This window comes from Oncorhynchus mykiss, chromosome 2, assembly GCF_013265735.2.
Source record: "Oncorhynchus mykiss isolate Arlee chromosome 2, USDA_OmykA_1.1, whole genome shotgun sequence".
NCBI classification, from domain to species: domain Eukaryota; kingdom Metazoa; phylum Chordata; class Actinopteri; order Salmoniformes; family Salmonidae; genus Oncorhynchus; species Oncorhynchus mykiss.
In genome coordinates, this window is record NC_048566.1 from 93366928 (window position 1) to 93393820 (window position 26893).

General features: G+C 42.8%; 2 protein-coding genes across 2 annotated transcripts in view; one reads left to right on the plus strand and one right to left on the minus strand.

Moving 5' to 3' along the window:
* Positions 1–6025, minus strand: part of LOC110499982 — a 35056-nt gene extending 29031 nt beyond the window's left edge. The window contains exons 1-5 of the mRNA XM_021577074.2: positions 5932–6025; positions 5520–5602; positions 1720–1781; positions 933–1175; positions 681–751 (exon numbers count right to left, since the gene is read on the minus strand). Of these exons, the coding sequence (XP_021432749.2) occupies positions 681–751; positions 933–1175; positions 1720–1781; position 5520 (377 nt within the window). The 5' untranslated portion in view covers positions 5521–5602; positions 5932–6025. The remainder of the gene's footprint in view (positions 1–680; positions 752–932; positions 1176–1719; positions 1782–5519; positions 5603–5931) is intronic.
* Positions 6026–6379: 354 nt separating this feature from the next.
* On the plus strand, positions 6380–9978 carry LOC110502396 (YY1-associated factor 2). The gene is made up of 4 exons (XM_036959279.1): positions 6380–6537; positions 6882–7007; positions 7655–7807; positions 8205–9978. The coding sequence occupies exons 1-4, from the start codon at positions 6512–6514 to the stop codon at positions 8446–8448; spliced, it is 549 nt and encodes a 182-aa protein (XP_036815174.1). The 5' UTR covers positions 6380–6511; the 3' UTR covers positions 8449–9978.
* Positions 9979–26893: the final 16915 nt, after the last annotated feature.

A 26893-nucleotide genomic window follows, 5' to 3' on the forward strand; every position in this document is an offset into this window, starting at 1 on the left:
AAACACATTAAGAAGTAAAGAAATTCCACAAATTAACTTTCAAAAAGTCACACCAGGTGACTACCTCATGAAGCTGGTTGAGAGAATGCCAAAAGTGTTCAAAGCTGTCATCAAGACAAAGGGTGTCTACTTTGAAGAATGTCAAATATATTTTGATTTGTTCTACACTTTCTTGGTTACTACATGATTTTATATGTGTTATTCCATAGTTTTGATGTCTTCACTATTATTCTACAATGTAGAAAATAGTAAAAAGAAAAACCCTGGAATGAGTAGGTGTTCAAACTTTTGACCGGTACAGTACATAATTTAAAAAATGCCCCTCAGAAACCTCAAATCAAGACAAAACCTCAAACCATTCATAAAGGGGCTTGAGAAAGGCAAGACTCTGCTACCACCTGGTGGTTCATAGAATAATAACAACAATAAAAATAAACGCCATTTAGCAGATGCTTTTATACAAAGCGACTTACAGTCACGGGTGCATAATATCACAACCCTGTTTTATACAAGCTCATATAAAGCATCAATACACCATACGTAAGGAGAAATACAAGACACTGGTCTCGATCACACATGTTCATAAAAACACAGCAGGCTTACTACCGTACCATCATGAACAAAAAAGCGTAATATAGGACCTGGGCCTAACAAGTAACAGAAGGGGACCCCTGGGTTACCTCATCTCTCCTTGATGCCCCATCAGAGAATCATCTCTGGAGTCCCTGTAGTAGCAATCTCTGTAATCCTCCTGCACAGACAAAAAAAGCAATGAAGAAGTCATCCTATATTAGAGACAGAAAATAGTAGAGAAGGTATTGACTTGGTAAAATACCCAGCACTATTTAGCTAAAAACCTTTCGCGTCACTACTGAGTTGTTTTCTTCTGACACCACTAAATCTTAGATTGACCATAATAAAGCTTCACCCACTTGTCGGGGAGGTGGGGAATTCCTCACTCGGAAGCTTCCTATAGGTGTACTGTCACCATGGTATCCTCGATCACTTCCTGTGTGTATCCTGTCGCTACGGTGTCCTCTGTGGTCATCATCATGGTAACTTCGAATGCCGCTATACTGATTGGTTTCGTATTCAAATTCTCTGTCATAGTCTTGCTCCAGTCTTGTCACAGCCGTCCTCCTCTCGACAGCATTCACAATTCTTGGGTATGTTCCCTAAAAAAAAAAAAAAATAGCATTACGACATGGATTAGTTAAAAAAAAACAAGATTTTCCTACCGTTTCTGTACCATACATGGGTATACCGTATTACAGAATGTGCACACAAGGGGGCGCTATTTCAACAATCCAGGAGGGGATTGAATGTCTCTGCTGTAACCAAGCTTGAATATCTTGACACTTAGCAAACCAAATGCATAGCTTGAGCCCTGAGCTGGATAAAATGTAATTAACACATCGATATCTTATATTTAAACTATACTTCACTTCTAGATATAAGTAGTGAGGTAGCATGGAACCCGCAGTACCCTCGGTGTGGAGGTCACCCCCCCCCGACAAAGAAAAACGATATTTCTATTTTAAACAGTATTGAAAATCATACCGTCAGATCTTTGAAATAGCCGTTTATACCATATACCAGAGTATGCAAGAAATAACCTAGATAAGTTTGAAATCTCTGAATATTCCCTCAAGGATGGTCTAAGGCCTAATAACTCTGAAGACAATACATACGCCAAAAGTACTTTGTACAGTCACTTACCACGCTCTCTGAAAAGTGCTCGTCATAGGCCTCTCGGATTCTACTTTTCCTTCGCCTGGGCACTGCAAGGGACAACAAGCATACAATCACAGGCGATTGCGAGCCAGGCACAATAATTACCCCAAAGGGTCACAGACTCAAATAAGTTCATTATCCACTGCTTGTGTGTATACAAGTAGCTGTCGTTTCACACACGTGTGTTGTACGTTAACGGGGCGTTTCATATGATGATGGGAGTTCAGCATCCCGAGTTGTGACGTTTCACCACTGACCTTTCACCTTGTCAACCAAAAGACCTTAAAAGGGCCAGCACGCATTTTAAACAATAACGGCCACCCCACCAGTGTTTTTGTGAAAAGCTGGGAAATATAATATAATTAACATAATTAAATTATAATTAACCATGTTTCCAGGCTATCCAAACAGGGTTTGGAAAGGTGGCATCCTATGACGGTGCCATGTTGAAAGTCACCGAGTTCTCTGTTAAAGACCATTCTACTGTCAATGTTTATCTATGGAGATTACATGGCTGTGTGTTCCATGTTATACACCTGTCAGTAACAGGTGAGGCTGAAATAGCCAAATCCACTCATTTGAAGGTGTGTCCACATACACTATGTGTACAAAAGTATCTAATCAACGGAAGACTAAATCAAAATGACAGAATTAAAATGACAATTGCAAGTTACATGATGGGTTACAGTACAACAATCAACAGGTAAGGCTGCTACTTAATATTTTGAATGGAGTCGTTTGTAACTGTGTAGGATGAGAAAGGGCATGTCTTGATTAGCCTAGCAAGCTAGCCGAACTTGCTTCTCCCGGTTTGGCGCAGTCAAGACAGGTACTATGCAATCATATTGGATGATAAATAACCTAGCGAATGCAGCAATTTCATTTTTATTTACCATCACAGTAGCCTGTACTCAAACAGTAGCCTTATTCTAAAATGGATTAAATAAAATAAAGATCCTCAATGTACACATCATTACCATAGTGACAAAGCAAAAACCTGCATAAGTATTCAGACCCTTTGCTATGAGACTCAAAATTGAGCTCTGGTGCAACCTCTTTCCATTGATCATCCCTGAGTAGTTTCTACAACTTTATTGGAGTCCACCTGCCAAACTAAATGGAATAGACATGATTTGGAAAGGCACACAGCTGTCTATATACGGTCCCACAGTTGACAGGGCATGTCAGAGCAAAAACTAAGCCATGAGGTCGAAGGAACTGTCTGTAGAGCTCTGAGACAGAATTTTGTCAAGGCACAGGGTACCAAAACATTTTTGCAGTATTGAAGGTCACCAAGAAAACAGTGGCAACTATCATTCTTAATGGAAGAAGTTTAGAACCACCAAGACTCTTCCTAGAGCTGGCCGCCTGGCTAAAGTGAGCAATCGGGGAAGAAGGGACTTGGTCAGAGAGGTGACCAAGAACCCGATGGTCACACTGACAGAGCTCTAGAGTTCCTCTGTGGTGATGGGAGAACCTTCCAGAAAGACAACCATTTCTGCAGCACTCGACCAATCAGGCCTTTATGGTAGAGTGGCCAGACGGAAGCCACTCCTCAGTAAAAGGCACATGACAGCCGACTTGGAGTTTGCCAAAAGGCACTTAAAGGACTCTCAGACCATTAGAAACAAGTTTCTCTGGTCTGATAAAACCAAAATTTAACTCCTTGGCCTGAATGCCAACCTTCACATCTTGGGGAAAACCTGGAACCATCCCTATGGTGAACCACGGTGGTGGCAGCATCATGCTGTGGGGATGTTTTTCAATAGCAGAGACTGGGAGACTAGTCAGGATCGAGGGAAAGATAAACAGAGCAAAGTAGAGAGACCCTTGATGAAGTCCTGAGTGCTCTGGAGCAGGCTGCCAGACTGGGGCGAAGGTTCACCTTCCAACAGGACAACAACCCTAAGCACACAGCCAAGACAACGCAGGAGTGACTTCGGGACAAGTCTCGGAATGTCCTTGAGTGGCCCCACCAGAGCTTGGACTGTCTGGAACCCGATCGAACATCTCTGGAGAAACCTGATGTGCAGCGACACTCCCCATCCAACCTGACAGAGCTTGAGAGGATCTGCAGAGAAGAATGGGAGAAACTCCCCAAATATAGGTGTGCCAAGCTTGTAGCGTCATACCCAAGAAGACTCGAGGCTGTAATCGCTGCCAAGGGTGCTTCAACAAAGTACTGAGTTAAGGGTCTGAATAATTTCCGAATGCACTGTACAGTTTAGGTACACCACCCAAATCACTTCTTTTTTTTGCTCCTACAGACAGTGAGTCATGTGTCCGTGGCTTGCTATATAAAGCATTTTTTTCACAAATATGTTTTTACTTACTTAGAAGGCAGCTTGTACATAGCATTAAATACAATTTGATTCGATGCTTTACTTGCCGGTAGCTATAAGCTAGCTGACATTAGCCGTGAGGAGTTTAGCTAAGATTTTTTATAACAAACCCAAGATAGACCACAGCCTGTCATTTCCAATGGGAGCAAATGATGCATGGTGGGCAGAACAAGCAAAGAGGTGCAGGGTCTGACATTAACGATGGGCCGCTGTCCCGAGGCCAGTAAAAACAATAGACCAGAGGATCTCGTTAGTCACTGGCCAGACCGGGCCAGTAACTTCCCAGCGCATTTTGATATTCCAGTTTGACATTTACCTGCTCTGTCGCAGTCTATCATTGTAAGCTATTTAAGATTACACACGGAAAAGTCATCTATTTGTGTTTGAGCAATAGGATTGGTCATTCAACTCACTAGATCACCTTGACACGTTAGCTAGTCTGGTAAACTAGCTTTGCAGCGCAAGCTAGCCTGGTTTCGAAGTCTCGTTGGACCACATCACCATGGTGTGACTGGTCTAATTAGAAGCACAAAGCAACCAAATTCTAGGGGTACTAAATAGGAGCACTATCAGTGTGTGGATGGCGATTGGCTAACTGTCAGTAGGAGACTTGGAAAAAGTCAAACCAAAATCTACTGAATGCAAAAACATATTTTTTAAAGAATTTACCGTGATGAAAAACATTCTTGTGTGACAAGAAGCTGTAATCCTACCTTCGGCAATGAAATATTTTGAAATATCTTTTCAAATCCTACCTTCGGCAATTAAATATAATTTTGAGCAAAATGACCAAATTCACATAGAAATGTGAGTTAGAGTTCTGTCATTCTCATTAAAAGCATGTCTAAGAAGTGGTAGATCTGTTCTACGTGCGCTATTTCTACGCTGCTGTTGTCAGTTTTGCCATCTTTTACTTACGGTTTTGTACACCAGCTTCAAACAGCTGAAAATACAATGTGTTTGGTTATGGTAAAAATATTTCACAGCGGTTTAGATAGTACAATGATTATCTACACAATGACTGCTCGTTTTGTCATTAACGGAAATAAGGCAAACTATTATAATTTTAGCAACCAGGAAATGGCAGAAGTGATTTCTGCATATTGCACCTTTAAGTACGAGACTGAGGTCATGCTGAGATATTATCAAGCTAGCTAAAATCTGGTTTAAGAATTGGTCCGACTTTAAAGGCATTTAAACACAATCTTGTCAGACTTACACCTTTCCAGTTTCCCACGAGCACACGAATGCTCCATTAGACAGTAACTTTGTGCGGTTAGTAAAGGCAGCGTGTGAACTAACAAAACATCCCTTTTATACTCTTGCAAAAAGACAGATATGGCAAATCAAACCATGAAAGTATGGGTTGATTATAACTGTCCCTTCATATTGTACACACCGATTGTCCAGTTACTTCGGTGGAGTTGTAGCTAACTAACTTACTTATTGTTGTTGTTGTTGATGATGATGACGATGATGATGATGAAGGGCTCCTCAGGGGGATATGGTGTGGGATGGTGTAAAACCTGCAAATATGTAGCAATTGAATTGTCTATGCAATATTGATACAAATGTGATTGATATTCAAAAACGGACGATTCATAATGCTGATGCGTTAACATCGCAAATCAATTGCAATGATAATGTCGCTTCAAACAATGTTGTATATCTAGCATAGTAGCTAACTTACTAGTAGTCAACGTTAGCTAACAAACAGATGCTAGCTTTGCACTGAAGCTGTTGATATGAAAAACGAACTTACCGACTGAACGTGCTCTGTGTATTAGTATTAAAGATATAGTCTTGCAAAAAAAAATGTGGGGGGAGGGCAATAAAATAGAAGATATTGTTTAACCTTTCTGCTCTTGCAACTTTCGACAACAAACGCCACCAAAATCCTAGCTCTTCGTTGTTGATTGGTGAAGTGCAATATGCTACGAAGAGTAAGTATCCTGCCACCTACCGTTCCGGAATGGTGATGTTCGGACCATTGACTACACTATATGATGCCACGCAAAACCACTATGTAGGCAGCTATCACATACACATCCATAAGTATTCATTATTCTAAAATATAAGTATTAATATATTCTAAAACTGCAATCAAATATATTGAGGAAAGGCTAAGGGGGAATTCTGCATCGCTTTTCCATTAGAATATATATGTACCCGCATTATGTGCAAATTGCCTGCATCTAGATATAAAATGCAGAATGTGGAAGAATATTTTGACATTGTGTGTGTGTGTGTGTGTGTGTGTGCGCGCGCGCGCGCGCGCCCCCGTGCGCCTTCAGAATGATTGGATGGGCTTTACCACGTGATCATCATCGCTCCACTCGACTGGAGTTTTCACGATAACTGAGAGAGCGGCTTTGGTCAATTTGCCCGTCAAAAATTAACCAATATTGAGCTCCAACAAATATAGGTTTTATACGATGGGAGACAAGAAGAGCCCCACAAGGTAAAAAAAAAAAAAACGTATATATTTATAAATAAATTTATGTTGAAAAATTGCCTAAATATGTGATGAACACTTGTAAACAGAGTGCGCTACCAATGGATGAGTAGCGCCGCTAGCTAGTTAGCTACATTGTATCTTCATGGCGGCGGATTGGCTCTTTTATGGGACGAGTCTGATCATTCGACTCAAATAAGAGTCGTTTGTATTGTTGTGTTTTTTTTAAATATATATATATATATATATATATATATATATTATATATACACACATTCATTAATATATTAGCTTAAATGGCTATGTTGACAGTGTTGGGCCCCATCTCTGTGTGCGTGTTTTCTTTGAAGGCCGAAGCGGCAACCCAAGCCCTCTTCGGACGATGGATACTGGGACTGTAGCGTCTGCACGTTCAGGAACACCGCAGAAGCTTTCAAGTGCATGATGTGCGATGTCAGAAAGGGAACGTCAACACGGTAAGAAAAACTACCAGGACATCATTTATTTGGTTCAGACTATAGATACAGGTAGTGATTACTATTAGCTGTAACTGTATCAATCAGGCTGCTAAAGCTACAACAGAGGACTCATCAATCATTGTAGTATCATAGCCCAAATTCAAGTTGTTAGTCTGAATGAGACACTTCTAATTTGGGGACATTTTTTGCCAGATTCTATGGTCCATTTAGTGTGGCAGATTGTCAATTGTTTGTATATATATATATATATATATATATATATATATATATATATATATATATATATATATACGCATGAACATATATGTTTTTAGTTTTATTCCATTATTAAATATATATATATTTATTTTATAAATAATGTATTTATTTTATACTGCACATAGACAAATACTAAAACTAAAATTTCGATTTGGGATGAAAATTGATCCGGAACATTTTCCAGGAAAAGTAGTCAGTTGTCAACACTGTAGCCTGTGGATTGGCGTGTTGTGTTGAAACAACAAAAGAGCTGATTGGCTGACACTACCATTGCTGCAGTGTAAATTATATGGTTGGAATCTGCTGGCTATGTGCAGGGGTACAAGGTAAATATGTACATAAAGGCAGGGTAAATAATAATAGTCACACTTGTTTCTGTTTTTTAGGAAGCCTCGCCCTGTCTCCCAACTTGTCGCCCAGCAAGTCACTCCACAGTTTGCTTCACCCACACAGCCCAAAAAAGAGAAGAAGGAGAAATCGGAGAAAGATAAGAGTGAAAAGGAACCAACACTGAGAAAGAACAGCCACAAGAAGATGAGGTAAGGAGGAACCTATGTTTGAAGAACATATTTGCAAAGATACTCTGAATGTTGAAGAAGATTTCAATCATCTTACATTAGTGCAATGATTTACATGATTATTACATTTCATCAAAATCATTCACAGGTTTCAATTGACCCCTCCCTGTTAGTACCCTAACTAGCCATACTATTGGCCGCTCCCTGTTAGTACCCTAACTAGCCATACTATTGGCCGCTCCCTGTTAGTACCCTAACTAGCCATACTATTGGCCGCTCCCTGTTAGTACCCTAACTAATATAATATTGACCCCTCCTGCTGTTAGTATCCTGACTAGCCATACTATTGACCCCTCCTCCTGTTCTTCTAACCATTTAAATCCATCTATACCCTCCTCTGTCTCTGTTCCCCTCCCAGGCCCAGGTTAAAAAACGTGGACCGGAGCAGTGCCCAGCACCTGGAGGTTACGGTGGGCGACCTGACCGTCATAATCACAGACTTTAAGGAGAAAACCAAGCCCGCCTGCACTCCTTCCAGTGCTGCCTCGGCAGACCAGCACAGCCAGAGCGGCAACACTAGTTCTGACAACACTGAAAGGGGGGTGTCACGGTCGTCCTCACCTCGGGGGGAGGGCTCGTTGGTTAACGGAGAGACTCACTAACCCTACCCCCTCCCCCATTTCCTCCCTACTCATCCAACTTGGTCTCATGGAACAAGACAAGTGTGTCTCTGAATATTGCATAAAATTCTAGCATGGAAGATTACACCCAATGCAACAACCCCATGTCTGGTACTCCTCACCCCAACATCTCAACATGCCTAAACACCACCACCACCAGTTCCAATTGGGTTGAATACTACACTGCTTTCCCGTGATGAGCAAGTATAATGACTGGGCTTTTGGTGCTGGGAGAACGCTGTGTAGCATCAACATATTGGTTTCAGCCAAGATCTGGGTTGTGATCCAGTAGGCACCAAACAGAAGAAAAATGGACTGAAGCTAGAAAGGGGGGGGGGGGGGGTGTACCTGTCCCTGTCCAATAAGAAACACTCATAGTTGTTTTCTGTTGCACAACGTTTTAAAATGTTTATTTTATGCCCTGATGAAGACAACCTTGGCCTGAGTGAACTGAAGCTGTAATGGCAGTGATGGTGTTGGTCTCCTGTAGCTCAGTTGGTAGAGCATGGCACTTACTACATCAGGATAGTGGGTTTGATTCCCGGGACCACCCAATACGTCAAAATGTCTGCACGCATGACTGTAAGCCGCTTTGGATAAAAGCGTCTGTTAAATGGCATATATTATTATATATATTATATATTAGTGTTGAATGAACCCTGGATGCACAACTGAATAATGCCATGTGATGTACTTACGACACCTCAGTGTTAATAGTGTCATCACTCATCAGTGGTCGGCTTCTATCTCTCAACAATGTGGACTATTGCAGAGGAAACAAGTTTTTTTGCTACAGAGGAATACGAATATGCATTATGAGTAGGGTTGCACATTTCCGGTAACTTACCCAAAGTCTGTACGTTTTCCACTAATCACGGTTGTGACATTCCCGAAATCAAGAGGGATTAAGTAGGACATTCAGTATTACTCCAACTGAGATTTCAGGAAAACTGGGAATTTTGGGAATGTGACCAGAATTTAGCAACAACTCTAATTATGAGGTGAAATATGAAGCAAGTGGACTACCTCTTGATTGTAAAAGATTAATTTTGTTAGCAGCAGATAGTTTGCACCTGCTGGTATATCGTGTACATTGATTCATGAGAAGATATTGGTCTACTTTCCCAGACACAGATTAAATCTAGTCCTGAACTAAAAATCCCATTTGATGGAGAATCTTCATTGAACATGCTTCTTCTTAGCCCAGGACTAAGCTTAATCTGTGTCTCAGAAACTGTCTCATTGTTTATGAAGCATTACTTTGTAGTTCAGCTAACATTTTACTGCACATGTTACTGAATCATATCACTGTTTTATGTTACTGGTTATAGCCAGCCATGTTGTATGTACGTCAATGAGAATCTCAATTATTGTGTTAGTCTAATAATAATGTTTGAGTAAAAATTATGAAACATTATTGTTAGTTTCTCTTCCAGAATTTTCTAGTCAAGCATGTTATCAGCAACAGTTTATATTGTGAAATAAAAATCTAATTGATCGATTTATCAGTCACACTGAGTATCCTCAATTCTTGTTCAGAGTGGGTGGCAGATGTAGCCTCGCAAAGCCACCTGATCTCGCAACCTTAGATGAATGGTTAGCTACCACACAAGGGCAGGCGGTAATCCGTCTGCTAATTACGAGGCTGTGGCAGATGGGTCCTCACCATATTTTTTTCTACACTCTTCACACAGGAGACTGTCATTTGGAAAATGCATTGACAGCTGTCAGGTTATACAAAAAAGATCTACATGTAACCTTTACATAATACCCTAGATGGAGTGGCACCAACCGAAAGGTTGCTAGTTTTAATCCCCGAGCTGACAAGGTAAAAATCTGTTGTTCTGCCCCTGATTAAGGCAGTTAACCCACTGTGCCTAGGCTGTCATTGTAAATAAGAATTTGTTCTTCACTGACTTTACCTTTATTTTTTAAAATAAAGGTTAAAAAAAAAACTGATACCTCTATCCTCAAGACTACATGTTGATCTTGTTGAATATTCTGACTATCAAATCTGACCTCTAGTCTGTTCACTAGCTGATCCTAAAATATGTAGTGGAGGCTGCTGTATGTGGATCAAGACATCCTGTCTCTCACTGTCTCTGTCCCTCCTCTAGCTGATCCTAAAGGACATAAAGTCCCTGCTGTACGTGGATGAAGACATCCTCTCTCTATCCCTGCTCTCTAGCTGATCCTAAATTATGTGGAATCTCTGCTGCACGTGGACTAAGAGATCCTGACTCGTACCTTAAACTTCTCACCTCTGTCCCTCCTCTTTAGCTGATCCTAAAGGACGTGAAATCTCTGCTGCACGTGGATACAGACATCCTGTTCCTTCAGCCTGTAGAAGAGGTCTGGTCCATTCTGAGTCTCTTCAACTCTACCCAGCTAGCAGCCATGGCCCTGGAGCTCGAAGACCCACGCATGGCCTGGTACAACTGTTTCGTCTGACACCCCTACTATAGCAGGACGTGGGGTGAACTCTGGGGTCATGAACATGACCAGGATTAGAGATAAATACTCTTAAGGTAAGTTTGTGTGTGTGTGTGTGTCAGTGCTTGATGGGAGGTGGGAAATGAAAGGTGAAGAGAATGTTGTATTATTTTATTAGGGAAAGAGGGAACTGTCAAGATCTCTTGGAGCTTCTCAGCTTGTTTTTAGCACCTTCTGTTAGGTTCTCAATTAGTAATGTTGGCCAAGGCATTTTCTATAAGTGTCTTGCACCACCAGCTTCGACCAGAGGAGTTCACTGTTGCCATTCTTTTGCATGACTTACAAACTGTGTCTCACCAGCAATGTTCCCTCAAAAGAATGTCGGCACATTTCAGGTCTGCTAAGCGCAAACTTGAACAATGTGAAAATTCTGTGCAACTTTCGGCACACGTTTAGCGTGAACACTGAGGCAGCACTCGCTTTAAGATACAGTTCTATTAGATCATAACGTAGGCCTACCAGAGTGGTCTACCATCCAAAACAATGGAGAAAATACATCTCATAACATTTTAACACGGACATTTTATTTATTTAACTAGGAAAGTCAATAAAGAACAAATTCTTATTTACAATGACGGCAACGCAACGCAGCCACAACTGTCAGGAAGTGTCCATGATTGAGTCTTTTGAATGAAGAGATGGAGATAAAACGGTCCAGTTTGAGTGTTTTTTGCAGCTCGTTCCTGTCTCTAGTTGCAGCAAACTGAAAGAGGAGCGACCTAGTGATGTGTGTGCTTTGGGGACCTTTAACAGAATGTGACTAGCAGAACGGGTGTTGTATGTGGAGGTCAGTAGCAGCCAATGTGTGGTGTTCAATGTAGGTCTACATTCCATGAGACTTTTGAAAAAAAACATACAGGGCTTGACATCAGTCTGTTTTATCTACTTGCTCTTCAGACAAGGAGGTGACTGAAAATGTTGTGCTTGATGCAAGAAATCACTTTACAAAATAAAACACATTATTATCATCCCTATTCCATTATTACAAAGAATCAGACAAATGATGCTACCCTCTGCCTATTGGCTACTTAGCTTATTCAAGCCCGTCTCAAAATACAACACTTCCCCTTTAAGACAGAAAAAAAGCTCTTTACCTGACTTGCTCGTCGTGAGTAGGTGTGTCTGTTTTGAGATCAGAGCGGCATGTAGCCAAGTGTGCACATTTAGCTAGTAAGATAGATATTATCCTGGTTATAGCTCATTTCTAGTCAGCAATGGGGGGGGTTGCCTTTCAAAGAGTCTAGAGTCTAGAAATGCAAACGTTTTGTGCTCTCGTAGGAAGAGCCCCCCATTGCTGACTAGAAATGAGCTATTACCTGGATAATATCTCTCTTACTAGTTAAATGTGCACACGTGGCTACATGCAGCTCTCGCTTTGATCTCAAAACAGGCACATCTTCTCACGAACACGTGCGTTAAACACAGTCCAGTTAAAAGAGAATGGCACAGATCCATATATGGCAATGGTCTATTTGCATATAGGCCTACTACAGCTCTGAGTAAAAGGAAACGTTGATAGTGTCAACTAACGGGGGAAACTCGAGAAAGTTGAGTTACGTTCAATCTCGTGCTTCTCTGAGAGCGCTGATATTTCTTCTGCACTGAGCACGCAGTGGAGGGAACATTGCTCACCAGCTGTGTACTGTGCAATGAACATATTGGCATGTTTCAAACACAGAAAGGATTAAACAATGTGTTGACTGTTTGGTGTCAGTCAGGAATTTGGTGTCAATAGTTTTCCATCTATATTGTGTCACAGCCCTCATGTAAGAATGAAAGCGGTGCACACTGTCACTGAACATTTTGTTTCTGTCACAACTATGACTTGTTGTTACAGAATGACATGACATCAGTCCCCCTCCAATGGGAAGAGCTGCTGATGCCTCTGCTGCAGAAACATAAACTCAACATCACATGGAGAGAGCAGGACATGCTCAACATCATCTTCCATTATAACCCAGGTGAGACTCGCCCTCATTAGGTCACATCATTTTTAAAGGTCCCGCACAGTCATCCTATTTCCTGACTAAAAATAGCCCTTGAGTGACCTAAACATCACCCATAATATTTGTACGCTATTGAAATGCTCAGAATGGAAGAAATTGTACCTTTTCTCTCATCGCTAACTATCAGGAAGTCTTGACAGAACAGGCTCAGTGGGCGGGGAGCTTATATTCATGAGCTCACCTTGACTGTAAGCTCTTTGAAACACTCTTGTGATCGTTGCCAGGTAATAAGGTAAACAATGGGCCACATGTCATTCTGCTCTGCGTGTGCTCACTGCTAATTGTTTTCTGTATTGTAATTGTTTTTAAAAATTTGTCCCGTATCGTAGTTGCCACTGTGTCACTGCCAGGCACAGTTCAGTGGGAACTACAACTACAACACACACACACACACACACACACTAGGTTTTATGGACTTATAGCTGGACTATATTTGTATGTACTATAGTGCAGACCAACATTTAACAGAGCAAGATATCTACACTGAAATAAAATATAAACGCAACATGCAGCAATTTTAAAGATTTTACTGAGTTACAGATACCTTTAAAAAAAAGTAAGGGTGTGGATCAGAAAACCAGTCAGTATCTGGTGTGACCATTTGACTCATGCAGTGCGACACCTTTTTCGCATAGAGTTGATCAGGCTGTTGATTGTGGCCCGTGGAATGTTGTTCCTACTCCTTTTCAAAGTTGACGGATATTGGCGGGAACTGGAACACGCTGTCGTACACATCGATCCAGAGCGTCCCAAACATGCTCAACGGGTGACATATAGTTGAAGTCGGAAGTTTACATACACCTCAGCCAAATACATTTAAACTCAGTTTTTCACAATTCCTGACATTTTATCCTAGTACAAATTCCCTGTTTTAGGTCAGTTAGGTTCACCACTTTATGGTAAGAATGTCAGAATAATAGTAGAGAGAATGATACATTTTTGTAAAATTTTTTTACCCCTTTTTCTCCCCAATTTCATGGTGTCCAATTGTTGTAGTAGCTACTATCTTGTCTCATCGCTACAACTCCCGTACAGGCTCGGGAGAGACGAAGGTTGAAAGTCATGCGTCCTCCGATACACAACCCAACCAAGCCGCACTGCTTCTTAACACAGCGCGCATCCAACCCGGAAGCCAGCCGCACCAATGTGTCGGAGGAAACACCGTGCACCTGGCAACCTTGGTTAGCGCGCACTGCGCCCGGCCCGCCACAGGAGTCGCTGGTGCGCGATGAGACAAGGACATCCCTACCGACCAAGCCCTCCCTAACCCTGACGACGCTAGGCCAATTGTGCGTCGCCCCACGGACCTCCCGGTCGCGGCCGGTTACGACAGAGCCTGGGCACGAACCCAGAGTCTCTGATGGCACAGCTGGCGCTGCAGTACAGCGCCCTTAACCACTGCGCCACCCGGGAGGCCGAATGATACATTTCAGCCTTTATTTCTTTCATCACATTCCCAGTGGGTCAGAAGTTTACATACACTCAATTAGTATTTGATAGCATTGCCTTTAAATTGCTTAACTTGGGTCAAACATTTCGGGAGACCTTCCACAAAAAAAAACATAACTGATCCAAATGTTTGTCCAATGAGGCAATTTAGATGCACTTATTTCGAAATGAATTTGCATTCAAAACGCCAGGCTTCTGAGCGTTATTCAAATTACGTAGGCTATTCACTGCAGTTTCCCAGCCTAGTTTTCTACTTGAAAATTACATTGGGTTGTTGTAGACAAGGTAGGATACATTTCTTGCCCCTAAAACTTCAATAATAGGCTAGCTTTTCAAACTGCTTACCTGGTGACCAGAGTATGTGAGTGGTTGGATATCCTGCTCATCACTCATGGAGTAGAGCTTGTGCATCGCTCCGGCGCCTTTCCTACCGCTCCGCTAAAAACCACTCCATGTCCTTTCCTACCGCTCAGCTAAAAACCACTCTAGATCCTTTCCTACCGCTCAGCTAAAAACCACTCCATGTCCTTTCCTACCGCTCTGATAAAAACCCCTCCATGTCCTTTCCTACCGCTCCGCTAAAAACCACTCCATGTCCTTTCCTACCGCTCAGCTAAAAACCACTCCATGTCCTTTCCTACCGCTCCGCTAAAAACCACTCCATGTCCTTTCCTACCGCTCAGCTAAAAACCACTCCATGTCCTTTCCTACCGCTCAGCTAAAAACCACTCTAGATCCTTTCCTACCGCTCAGCTAAAAACCACTCCATGTCCTTTCCTACCGCTCCGCTAAAAACCACTCCATGTCCTTTCCTACCGCTCAGCTAAAAACCACTCCATGTCCTTTCCTACCGCTCCGCTAAAAACCACTCCATGTCCTTTCCTACCGCTCCGCTAAAAACCACTCCATGTCCTTTCCTACCGCTCAGCTAAAAACCACTCCATGTCCTTTCCTACCGCTCCGCTAAAAACCACTCCATGTCCTTTCCTACCGCTCCGCTAAAAACCACAAAAACCAGAATAAGAAGTATGGTGACCATTTCAAGTTGAGAGTATTGCCTTACAAGCCCCATTTAATAACAGTTTGCCCGCGTTGAAGAGGAGATCCAGGAGCTTGTCTACGTAGCCTGTAATGTTTTTGAAAAGGGAAATGTTTATTAAATGGATAGGGAATGTATCAGTTAGTTATTATGCTATAATTTCGTTGATGTGGTGATCTACTCATTCTACAACGTGTTTTCTGGTGATTTGGAAGTACTCAATTTGAAATATGCAATATTTGGTTGTGTACTTTTTTTGTAAAACTTTTCAATGTTTTGTATTTGGAATTTTTTGTGTGCCTGAAATGCTAAATTGATGCAGATTTGAAATGAATCACTATGACTTACAGTATGTTGGGTCTGTCTTCACAGGCTTTGCAGCATATCTCCTCTTCTTTGCCTTAGGGAAGTTGATTTTGTATCGCAGACAGTAGATGTTGAATTTTCCAAAATGTCTATCATTACAGCTTGATGATAGTGGTAAGACGAAATGAGGTGGAATAATAAAACACAATGGAAATTACAGATATTATACACACCACAACTCCGTTTGTGGACAACATTCCTTCATGCCAGCTGTGCGCTGCCAGTTCTCAGACTCAGTGTAGTTGGCTTAGAGATGGAAGAACAAAACACAGTGATTATCACATTTGTTACAGAAAATATACTGTTCACAAGTCAAAGCAGCCACAGTGACATTATCTAACATTATGACCAAACTTTATCAATGTAAAAGCAATAGTAATTTTTCATACTTGGGTCATCCTACGTTGAACTGGTTTCATCCTAATATCATCCAAGTTGATGAAAAACATGATTATCCCTGTTCGTTTGGGACATTTAAAACGTTATGCATCTGCCCAAAAAATGTGTGTTTCAAGTTCAGACAGTACCTCCCAATTTGTATTTTTAGTTTGTTTTATTCCAAGTCAACATGACCCAGACACACATTGCTTTATAGTTGACACTATTTCCTTAGCTTCTTTGTCTAGATTAATGTGTTTTCTGTAAGTATACAACTTCCCAATGGTTGAAAAGACACCCTCAGCGAACTCTCCATATGCACTCCTGCAGAGAGCCTGTATGTGTTTCCGAGCCAATGGAACTACCGTCCAGACCACTGTACATATACGGCAGCAACTGTCTCGCAGCCAAATGAGAGGGCGTCTTCATTCTCCACGGCAACAGAGGTGTTTACCATGATGACAAGCAGCCAGCGTTCCGGGCTGTCTATGAAGCCATCCAGAAGGTAATGTCATCCTCAACTATCCCTGACACCTGTGAATTCAGGCCAAATGGGGGAGAGGTATGGGTATAGAAGTGGAGCACATCTGTGATAAGGTGCGTCTAGGTGGTAGGTGTAGCAGTCAGGTGGTAGGTGGAGGAGTCAGGTGGTAGGTGTAGGTGTCAGGTGGTAGGTGGAGGAGTCAGGTGGTAGGTGTAGGTGTCAGGTGGTAGGTGTAGGTGTCAGGTGGTAGGTGGAGGAGTCAGGCGCAGGAGAGCAGGGATGTCTGAGAAGCGTGTTTTTAATAAGACAGTCCACCAACACAGGAATGGCACAGTCGAAAAGGTACAACGCCCTCGTTAACAGAGAACCCGTGCAAACACAGTTCCGACACTCATACACTTTACTTAACCGTGAAAACAAATAATGGTAAATCCAACCGAGCACATCACAATAAAAGATGAATCCCGCACAAACTTAGGCAGGCAACAGGTTACAATTATACACACAGAAATTAACGCAAATGAAACCAGGTGTGAAAACAACCAAAGACAAAAAAAAAGGGGATCGGTGATGGCTAGTAGACCGGAGACGCCGACCTTCGAGTGCCGCCCGAACAGGGGGAGGAGCCACCTTCGGTAGAAGTCGTGACAATATCAGAATTGAGAGGATGTGCATCCTGGATGTGCCCCTGTACTCAGAAACACTATTTTCTCAAGTCTACACTCTGTCTAAATAAGCTATTTAAATAATCAAATCCAATGTGAAATGGTGTGTTAAATATCTGTGTGGAGGGAGGGAGCATCAGTCGGTCACATTCAGATGAACGCCTCACCACAGTGCAACTGATCTCTGTAGCTAGCCGTTGGGGCGCCGGAAAGCTCACCGCATGTCGTCAATAACCCAAAGTATCCTTGTAGTACAGCTACTAGCTAGCTAAACCAACCATCCAAATGACGTGTTTGAGAGTTTTGAAATGCAGTGGTGGTTTGAGACCATTTGTAATTATACACTGAACAGAAATATAAGCACAACATGTAAAGTGTTGGTCCCTGTTTCATGAGCTGAAATAAAAGATCCCCGAAAATTTCCATATGCACAAAAAGCTTGTTTCTCACATTTTTTGTACAAATTTGTTTACATCCCTGTCAGTGAGCATTTCTCATTTGCCAAGATAATCCATCCACCTGACAAACAGCTGATTGAACAGCATTATCATTACACAGGTGCACCTTGTGCTGGGGACAATAAAAGGCCACTCTAAAAAGTGCAGTTTTGTCACACAACACAATGCCACCGATGTCTCAAATTTTGAGGGATTGTGCAATTGGCATGCTGACTCCAGGAATGTCCACCAGAGCTGTTGCCAGAGAATTGAATGTTCATTTCTCTACCATAAGCCGTCTCCCATGTTTATTTAGAGAATTTGGCAGCACGTCCAACCGACCTCACAACCTCAGACCACGTGTATGGCGTTGTGTGGGTGAGCAGTTTGCTGATGTCAACGTGAACAGAGTGCCCCATGGTGGCGGTGTGGTTATGGTATGTGCAGGCATAAGCTACAGACAACGAACACAATTGCATTTTATCGATGGCAATTTCAATTCACAAAAATCCTGTGCTGAGATCCTGGTGCCCATTGTGAGGACTGTAACTCTGCAAAATCAATGACATTTTTGAATGTTGCGTTTATATTTTTGTTCAGTGTGTAAATATACTGTTAATTATTAAAACAAAACACATTAAAAAAAATGCAATCAAAAACAATTAAAATTAAAAATGACTAACATTTACAAAAATGTACAGGAGCAATTTGTGTTGCTTCCTTTACGGTGCCATGGCAACCCAAAAAAAACATCAGGCTTTGGTTGTGGTAAGGAAATGTGTTCTACCTGGTTTATAAACTGATACAAGTTTTATAAATCATCTGGAATCCATCAGACCATTCCCCAAAATAGAAGTGAGGGAGTTAACACTTCCGGGCACTCCGGGCCATTGGTTTTCTATTAGGACTTCCTTCCATACAGCTGAGTCATGCTAAATCGATAGTCCCTTTCATTTCTCAGTCATTCTACTACCTACTGCTCAGACCATCCGCCCAACGCACACACCGATCACTCCTAATGACATGATCTTTACTGTTGTACCATCCTCCTCCTGCCTCTCTTTGTCCTCCTCCACCCATCTGTCAACGGAGGGGGAACCTGTCACTTAGGGAGTGTCCTCTCTCCTCTCCCTCACCCCGTCCTCTTCCCCCCACTCACGGCTGTAGCCTTCGATCAGCTCCTGTTGGTTTCAACAGGCGGTTGGGGGGGGGGGGGGGGTATGGATGGAGAGAGAGAGGATAGGGGGAGGAGGGAATGAGGGACTGAGAAAGAGAGAGGATTTATGCTGCAGTAGTTTATGTGTCGGGGGGCTAGGTTCAGTTTGTTATATCTGGAGTACTTCTCCTGTCCTATCCAGTGTCCTGTGTGAATTTAAGTATGCTCTCTCTAATTCTCTCTTTCTCTCTTTCTTTCTCTCTCTCGGAGGACCTGAGCCCTAGGACCATGCCTCAGGACTACCTGACATGATGACTCCTTGCTGTCCCCATTCCACCTGGCCGTGCTGCTGCTCCAGTTTCAACAGTTCTGCCTATGATTATTATTATTTGACCATGCTGGTCATTTATGAACATTTGAACATCTTGGCCATGTTCTGTTATAATCTCCACCCGGCACAGGCAGAAGAGGACTGGCCACCCCACATAGCCTGGTTCCTCTCTAGGTTTCTTCCTAGGTTTTGGCCTTTCTAGGGAGTTTTTCCAAGCCACCGTGCTTCTACACCTGCATTGCTTGCTGTTTGGGGTTTTAGGCTGGATTTCTGTACAGCACTTTGAGATATCAGCTGATGTACGAAGGGCTATATAAATACATTTGATTTAATTTGATTTTGATTTGATTGAGGGAGAGGGATTGAGAACATAGAGATGGACAGAGAGAAAAAGAGTGGACATAGAGATGGACAGAGAGAGAGAGAGAGAGAGGGTACATAGATAAGGATGGAGAGAGGGGAATAGGATGGAGAGAGAGAGAGAGGGGCAGATATGGATGGAGAGAGAGAGAGAGGGGACATAGAGATGGATGGACTTAGAGATTGAAAGAGAGAGAGGGGACATAGAGATGGATGGAGAGAGAGAGAGAGGGGACATAGAGATGGATAGAGAGAGAGGGGACATAGAGATGGATGGAGAGAGGGGAATAGGATGGAGAGAGAGAGAGAGAGAGAGAGGGGACATAGAGATGGATGGGGAGAGGGGAATATGATGGAGAGAGGGGACATAGAGATGGATGGACTTAGAGATTGAAAGAGAGAGAGGGGCAGGGGAGCTTCATTAGCTGATGTCCGTCCATGACCTCTGTGACCCCAGACCACTATCAGTGTGGCCAATGTTCTCAGCCATTAACTAAACAAGCAGGTTACATTACAGACTCAGCACTCGGCCCCACCTCTCTCTCTCTCTCTCTCTCTCTCTCTCTCTCTCTCTCTCTCTCTCTCTCTCGCTCTCGCTCATGCACACACAGACCACCGTAGCACATCTAAACGCTGCTCAATCCATAGTCCACTCTCAAGCTGGTCAAAACAGAGTTGGAAATATTTTAGTTGTGGAGAAATGTCCCTATAACTTCTATAGGTCTAGGTTTTAGTTTTAGAGCATTGTTGTCACATGTTCTTATAGTGAAGCTGTTCTTTTGATGGCTGAAATAAAGCCATTTTTATTCTAGTATGTTTGTTTTAGCTTTAGACAGCTTGTGTGCCTTCTGTTGAACATTTGGAAGAAGCTCTTACCAGCCCTCGCTTTGCCGCTGCTCTTGCAGTCTCTTCCTGCACTGCTCTTTAATTTCCTATCCTTCTCCACTCCCTCCTAGTCCTTTGAGGACAGCAGGCCTGAAGCCCATAGCAGGCATTTCTGAAAAACCCTCTCATTCTCAGCACACAAAGAACTCTTCAGTCAGTTCTTCTCCCTGGACGACCTATCCCATCTTGCACTGAGGCTGCTTGCCAATAAACTGGGCCCACCATTACTGATATGAGCCAAGCCCACAGAAGAGTTGTAAAATGTTTAGTGCTGATGATGTTACTTTGAGACACAATGATGGACAATGAACACACACACACCAATACCACCCAACATCATCCACATTAAAATCGATAGGAGACAGTTAATGGTGCATTATGGGCTGCTGTTGTGTATGAAAGATAATAAAGCAAGTGTTTTCTTCCTTTAAGTGACCTAATGCTTGGCCAAACCGAGTTCCAATGAGCCCTCGTAAAAATGTAATTTCCTCTTATTTACAGTGCAAGCTGTAAAAGTGGGGCGCACCCACAGAATGTAGAAAAGACTCATACTTTATTCATGAATATGACTGAAGAGACTGTGTCTGCGGAGAGAGAGAGAGAGACATATGTTGATTGATTTGAAATGTTTACCCCTTCCACGGACACTGTGGCATTTACATTTACAAAAGCATACAAAATGCCAAGTCGTATTGTTTTGTAGTCTGAAGGTGTGATGACGTCAATACATATAGTGGTTGATGAGTGTTCCAGAAGCAGGAATGGAACCCTGGTGTGGTGCAGAATTTGTAGCAGTTGACGTGTCTCGGTTCTTCACAGTATCCGTTCGGAGACAAGCTCGTCCAGACTCTCCCGGCTACAGGAGACCAAACACACCTAGTTTAGAAGAGCATCAGCATACTTCAACGGGAACCCACCAGGGGAAGATGAGAGGCAACACACCACTAGATTGCCAGTCTACAGGTACGAGTGGAGGACAGAGGAGCCTCTTAAAGAAGTCTATGTTACAGGTCTATGAGAGCCAGAAATCTTGCTTGTTTGTAGGTGACCAAATACTTATTTTCCACCATAATTTGCAAATAAATAAATTAAAAATCCTACAATGTGATTTTCTGGATTTGTTTTCTTCATTTTGTCTGTCATAGTTGAAGTGTACCAATGATGAAAATTACAGGCCTCTCTCATCTTTTTAAGTGGGAGAACTTGAACAATTGGTGGCTGACTAAATACTTTTTTTGCCCCACTGTATGTGATCCCAGCGGGAATTGAACTCACAACCTTGGCGTTGCCACGCTCTTACAGACTGAGCTACACAAGACCTCTTTCCTTTAATACAGACAGTCCATCCATGCCCACATTAAATGAGTCTGTCACAGGCAACAACTACTGCTTGAGCATCCAAGACTGCTCCAAAGTCAATCTCAAAGATGTTTTGTGTAACACTCTGATTGTTTTCATATGGAACCCGTTTTCCTCAGTCTGTCAAATCAAATCAAATGTGTCACATGCGCCGAATACAACAGGTACCAGACCTTATGTGCTGAATACAACAGGTACCAGACTTTATGTGCTGAATACAACAGGTACCAGACCTTATGTGCTGAATACAACAGGTACCAGACCGTATGTGCTGTATACAACAGGTACCAGACCGTATGTGCTGTATACAACAGGTACCAGACCTTATGTGCTGAATACACCAGGTACCAGACCGTATGTGCTAAATACAACAGGTACCAGACCGTATGTGCTGTATACAACAGGTACCAGACCGTATGTGCTAAATACAACAGGTACCAGACCTTATGTGCTGGATACAACTGGTACCAGACCTTATGTGCTGAATACAACAGGTACCAGACTTTATGTGCTGAATACAACAGGTACCAGACCTTATGTGCTGAATACAACAGGTACCAGACCGTATGTGCTGAATACAACAGGTACCAGACCTTATGTGCTGAATACAACAGGTACCAGACCTTATGTGCTGAATACAACAGGTACCAGACCTTATGTGCTGAATACAACAGGTACCAGACCTTATGTGTTGAATGCAACAGGTACCAGACCTTATGTGCTGAATACAACAGGTACCAGACCTTATGTGCTGAATACAACAGGTACCTTACCGTGAAATGCTTCATTTACAAGCCCTTAGTCTGTTACATAAGTGCCGTCTCTCTGTCTGTAATCACTTTGCCCCCTGGGGAGTTTCACCTTTCTTTCTGATGGGTAATGGTATATGTGACAATCAGGTTGCAGTGTGATTCTACCTGTGACGATAATCCTAGTCTGACAATCACTTATTGTAATTGCACTTCTCTGAAGACTTCAAGAAAGTTTTTGATATGGTGTCCGTGCATGGATATTTTTTTTAAAGTATATTTATATATGATATTATTAGATTAAAATGTAACTCTGCAGTCTTTCATTAAAAAATGGCATCACTTCTGTAAAGGAACGTCATAACTAATCCATGGATGCAGTTTTATTTGTACACAATTGTAAATGAATGTATGATTGTAAATGAATGTACGATTGTAAATGAATGTACGATTGTAAAAGAGGGAAATGAGGCGGTCTTCTGGTCAGACTCCGGAGACGGACACATCGTGCACCACTCCCTAGCATTCTTCTCGCCAATGTCCAGTCTCTTGACAACAAGGTTGATGAAATCCGAGCAAGGGTAGCATTCCAGAGGGACATCAGAGACTGTAACGTTCTTTGCTTCACGGAAACATGGCTCACTGGAGAGACGCTATCGGAGGCGGTGCAGCCAGCGGGTTTCTCCACGCATCGCGCGGACAGAAACAAACATCTTTCTGGTAAGAAGAGGGGCGGGGGCGTATGCCTTATGGCTAACGAGACGTGGTGTGATCACAGAAACATACAGGAACTCAAATCCTTCTGTTCACCTGATTTAGAATTCCTCACAATCAAATGTAGACCGCATTATCTACCAAGAGAATTCTCTTCGATTATAATCACAGCCGTATATATTCCCCCTCAAGCAGACACATCGATGGCTCTGAACAAACTTTATTTGACTCTTTGCAAACTGGAATCCACACATCCTGAGGCTGCATTCATTATAGATGGGGATTTTAACAAGGCTAGTCTGAAAACAAGACTCCCTAAATTGTATCAGCATATCGATTGCGCAACCAGGGCTGGAAAAACCTTGGATCATTGTTATTCTAACTTCCGCAACGCATATAAGGCCCTGCCCCGCCCTCCTTTCGGAAAAGCTGACCATGACTCCATTTTGCTGATCCCTGCCTACAGACAGAAACTAAAACAAGAAGCCCCACGCTGAGGTCTGTCCAACGCTGGTCCGACCAAGCTGATTCCACACTCCAAGACTGCTTCCATCACGTGGACTGGGATATGTTTCGTATTGCGTCAGATAACAACATTGACGAATACGCTGATTCGGTGTGCGAGTTCATTAGAACATGCGTTGAAGATGTCGTTCCCATAGCAACGATTAAAACATTCCCTAACCAGAAACCGTGGATTGATGGAAGCATTCGCATGAAACTGAAAGCGCGAACCACTGCTTTTAATCAGGGCAAGGTGACTGGTAACATGACGGAATACAAACAGTGCAGCTATTCCCTCCGCAAGGCTATCAAACAAGCTAAGCGTCAGTATAGAGACAAAGTAGAATCTCAATTCAACGGCTCAGACACGAGGTATGTGGCAGGGTCTACAGTCAATCACGGACTACAAGAAGAAAACCAGCCCAGTCACGGACCAGGATGTCTTGCTCCCAGGCAGACTAAATAACTTTTTTGCCCGCTTTGAGGACAATAAAGTGCCACTGACACGGCCTGCAACGAAAACATGCGGACTCTCCTTCACTGCAGCCGAGGTGAGTAAAACATTTAAACGTGTTAACCCTCGCAAGGCTGCAGGCCCAGACGGCATCCCTAGCCGCGCCCTCAGAGCATGCGCAGACCAGCTGGCCGGTGTGTTTACGGACATATTCAATCAATCCCTATACCAGTCTGCTGTTCCCACATGCTTCAAGAGGGCCACCATTGTTCCTGTTCCCAAGAAAGCTAAGGTAACTGAGCTAAACGACTACCGCCCCGTAGCACTCACTTCCGTCATCATGAAGTGCTTTGAGAGACTAGTCAAGGACCACATCACCTCCACCCTACCTGACACCCTAGACCCACTCCAATTTGCTTACCGACCAAATAGGTCCACAGACGATGCAATCTCAACCACACTGCACACTGCCCTAACCCATCTGGACAAGAGGAATACCTATGTGAGTTCATCGACTACAGCTCGGCATTCAACACCATAGTACCCTCCAAGCTCGTCATCAAGCTCGAGACCCTGGGTCTCGACCCCGCCCTGTGCAACTGGGTACTGGACTTCCTGACGGGCCGCCCCCAGGTGGTGAGGGTAGGCAACAACATCTCCACCCCGCTGATCCTCAACACTGGGGCCCCACAAGGGTGCGTTCTGAGCCCTCTCCTGTACTCCCTGTTCACCCACGACTGCGTGGCCACGCACGCCTCCAACTCAATCATCAAGTTTGCGGACGACACAACAGTGGTAGGCTTGATTACCAACAACGACGAGACGGCCTACAGGGAGGAGGTGAGGGCCCTCGGAGTGTGGTGTCAGGAAAATAACCTCACACTCAACGTCAACAAAACTAAGGAGATGATTGTGGACTTCAGGAAACAGCAGAGGGAACACCCCCCTATCCACATCGATGGAACAGTAGTGGAGAGGGTAGTAAGTTTTAAGTTCCTCTGCATACACATCACAGACAAACTGAATTGGTCCACTCACACAGACAGCATCGTGAAGAAGGCGCAGCAGCGCCTCTTCAACCTCAGGAGGCTGAAGAAATTTGGTTTGTCACCAAAAGCACTCACAAACTTCTACAGATGCACAATCGAGAGCATCCTGGCGGGCTGTATCACCGCCTGGTACGGCAACTGCTCCGCCCACAACCGTAAGGCTCTCCAGAGGGTAGTGAGGTCTGCACAACGCATCACCGGGGGCAAACTACCTACCCTCCAGGACACCTACACCACCCGATGTTACAGGAAGGCCATAAAGATCATCAAGGACAACAACCACCCGAGCCACTGCCTGTTCACCCCGCTATCATCCAGAAGGCGAGGTCAGTACAGGTGCATCAAAGCTGGGACCGAGAGACTGAAAAACAGCTTCTATCTCAAGGCCATCAGACTGTTAAACAGCCATCACTAACATTGAGTGGCTGCTGCCAACACACTGACTCAACTCCAGCCACTTTAATAATGGGAATTGATGGGGAATAATGTAAAATATATCACTAGCCACTTTAAACAATGCTACCTAATAAAATGTTTACATACCCTACATTATTCATCTCATATGTATATGTATATACTGTACTCTATATCATCTACTGCATCCTTATGTAATACATGTATCACTAGCCACTTTAACTATGCCACTTTGTTTACATACTCATCTCATATGTATATACTGTACTTGATACCATCTACTGTATCTTGCCTATGCTGCTCTGTACCATCACTCATCCATATATCTTTATGTACATATTCTTTATCCCCTTACACTGTGTATAAGACAGTAGTTTTGGAATTGTTAGTTAGATTACTTGTTGGTTATTACTGCATTGTCGGAACTAGAAGCACAAGCATTTCGCTACACTCGCATTAACATCTGCTAACCATGTGTATGTGACAAATAAGATTTGATTTGATTTGATTGTAAATGAATGTACGATTGTAAATGAATGTACGATTGTAAACGAATGTACGATTGTAAATGAATGCTCACCGAAAGTGTTCTGAGGTTAATCTGAAGATATTTTGAGACGAATCTGAATAGTCTGAAGTTTTCAGTATTGGGGTTCATCAATGAGATTACATCCATCCACATAATGCACTTTTAATAGCAGCATTATGATGTGATAGCGATTGAATAATGAACATAGAACACATCCATAGCCTTGTACCTCCATCAACCTAGATTTGATGGAGGTCTATCACATTAACTATGAATCTATTTGTGACGAATGTAGGTGTATGGAATTTCAACTAAATTCATGTAAGAGATTTTGAATTGTCTGCTGTTTGGTTTTAGCTGATGTTTACATGGGATAGGTTACTGTGACTTCCCGTCAGTCTTAAACTGTATCAGTCTTAAGTATCAGGAAGGACACGGTGTACATCATTTGAACTTAATTCATGTTTTGGGATTTTATACATCATCGAGAAGACTAAATAATACGATACAAGTTCCCATAAGTGTATTTTTTACATACTAACTTAGAAATGCTGAAATAAGAGCTACTAAACAAATGCAAAATCAACTGAAAATACTTTAATAAAT

Coding starts and splice junctions, on each gene's coding strand:
- LOC110502396 (XM_036959279.1), top strand. CDS start 6,512: ATGGGAGACAAGAAGAGCCCCACAAG. Junction 6,538..6,881: donor GACAAGAAGAGCCCCACAAG/GTAAAAAAAAAA, acceptor TTTTCTTTGAAG/GCCGAAGCGGCAACCCAAGC. Junction 7,008..7,654: donor AGAAAGGGAACGTCAACACG/GTAAGAAAAACT, acceptor TCTGTTTTTTAG/GAAGCCTCGCCCTGTCTCCC.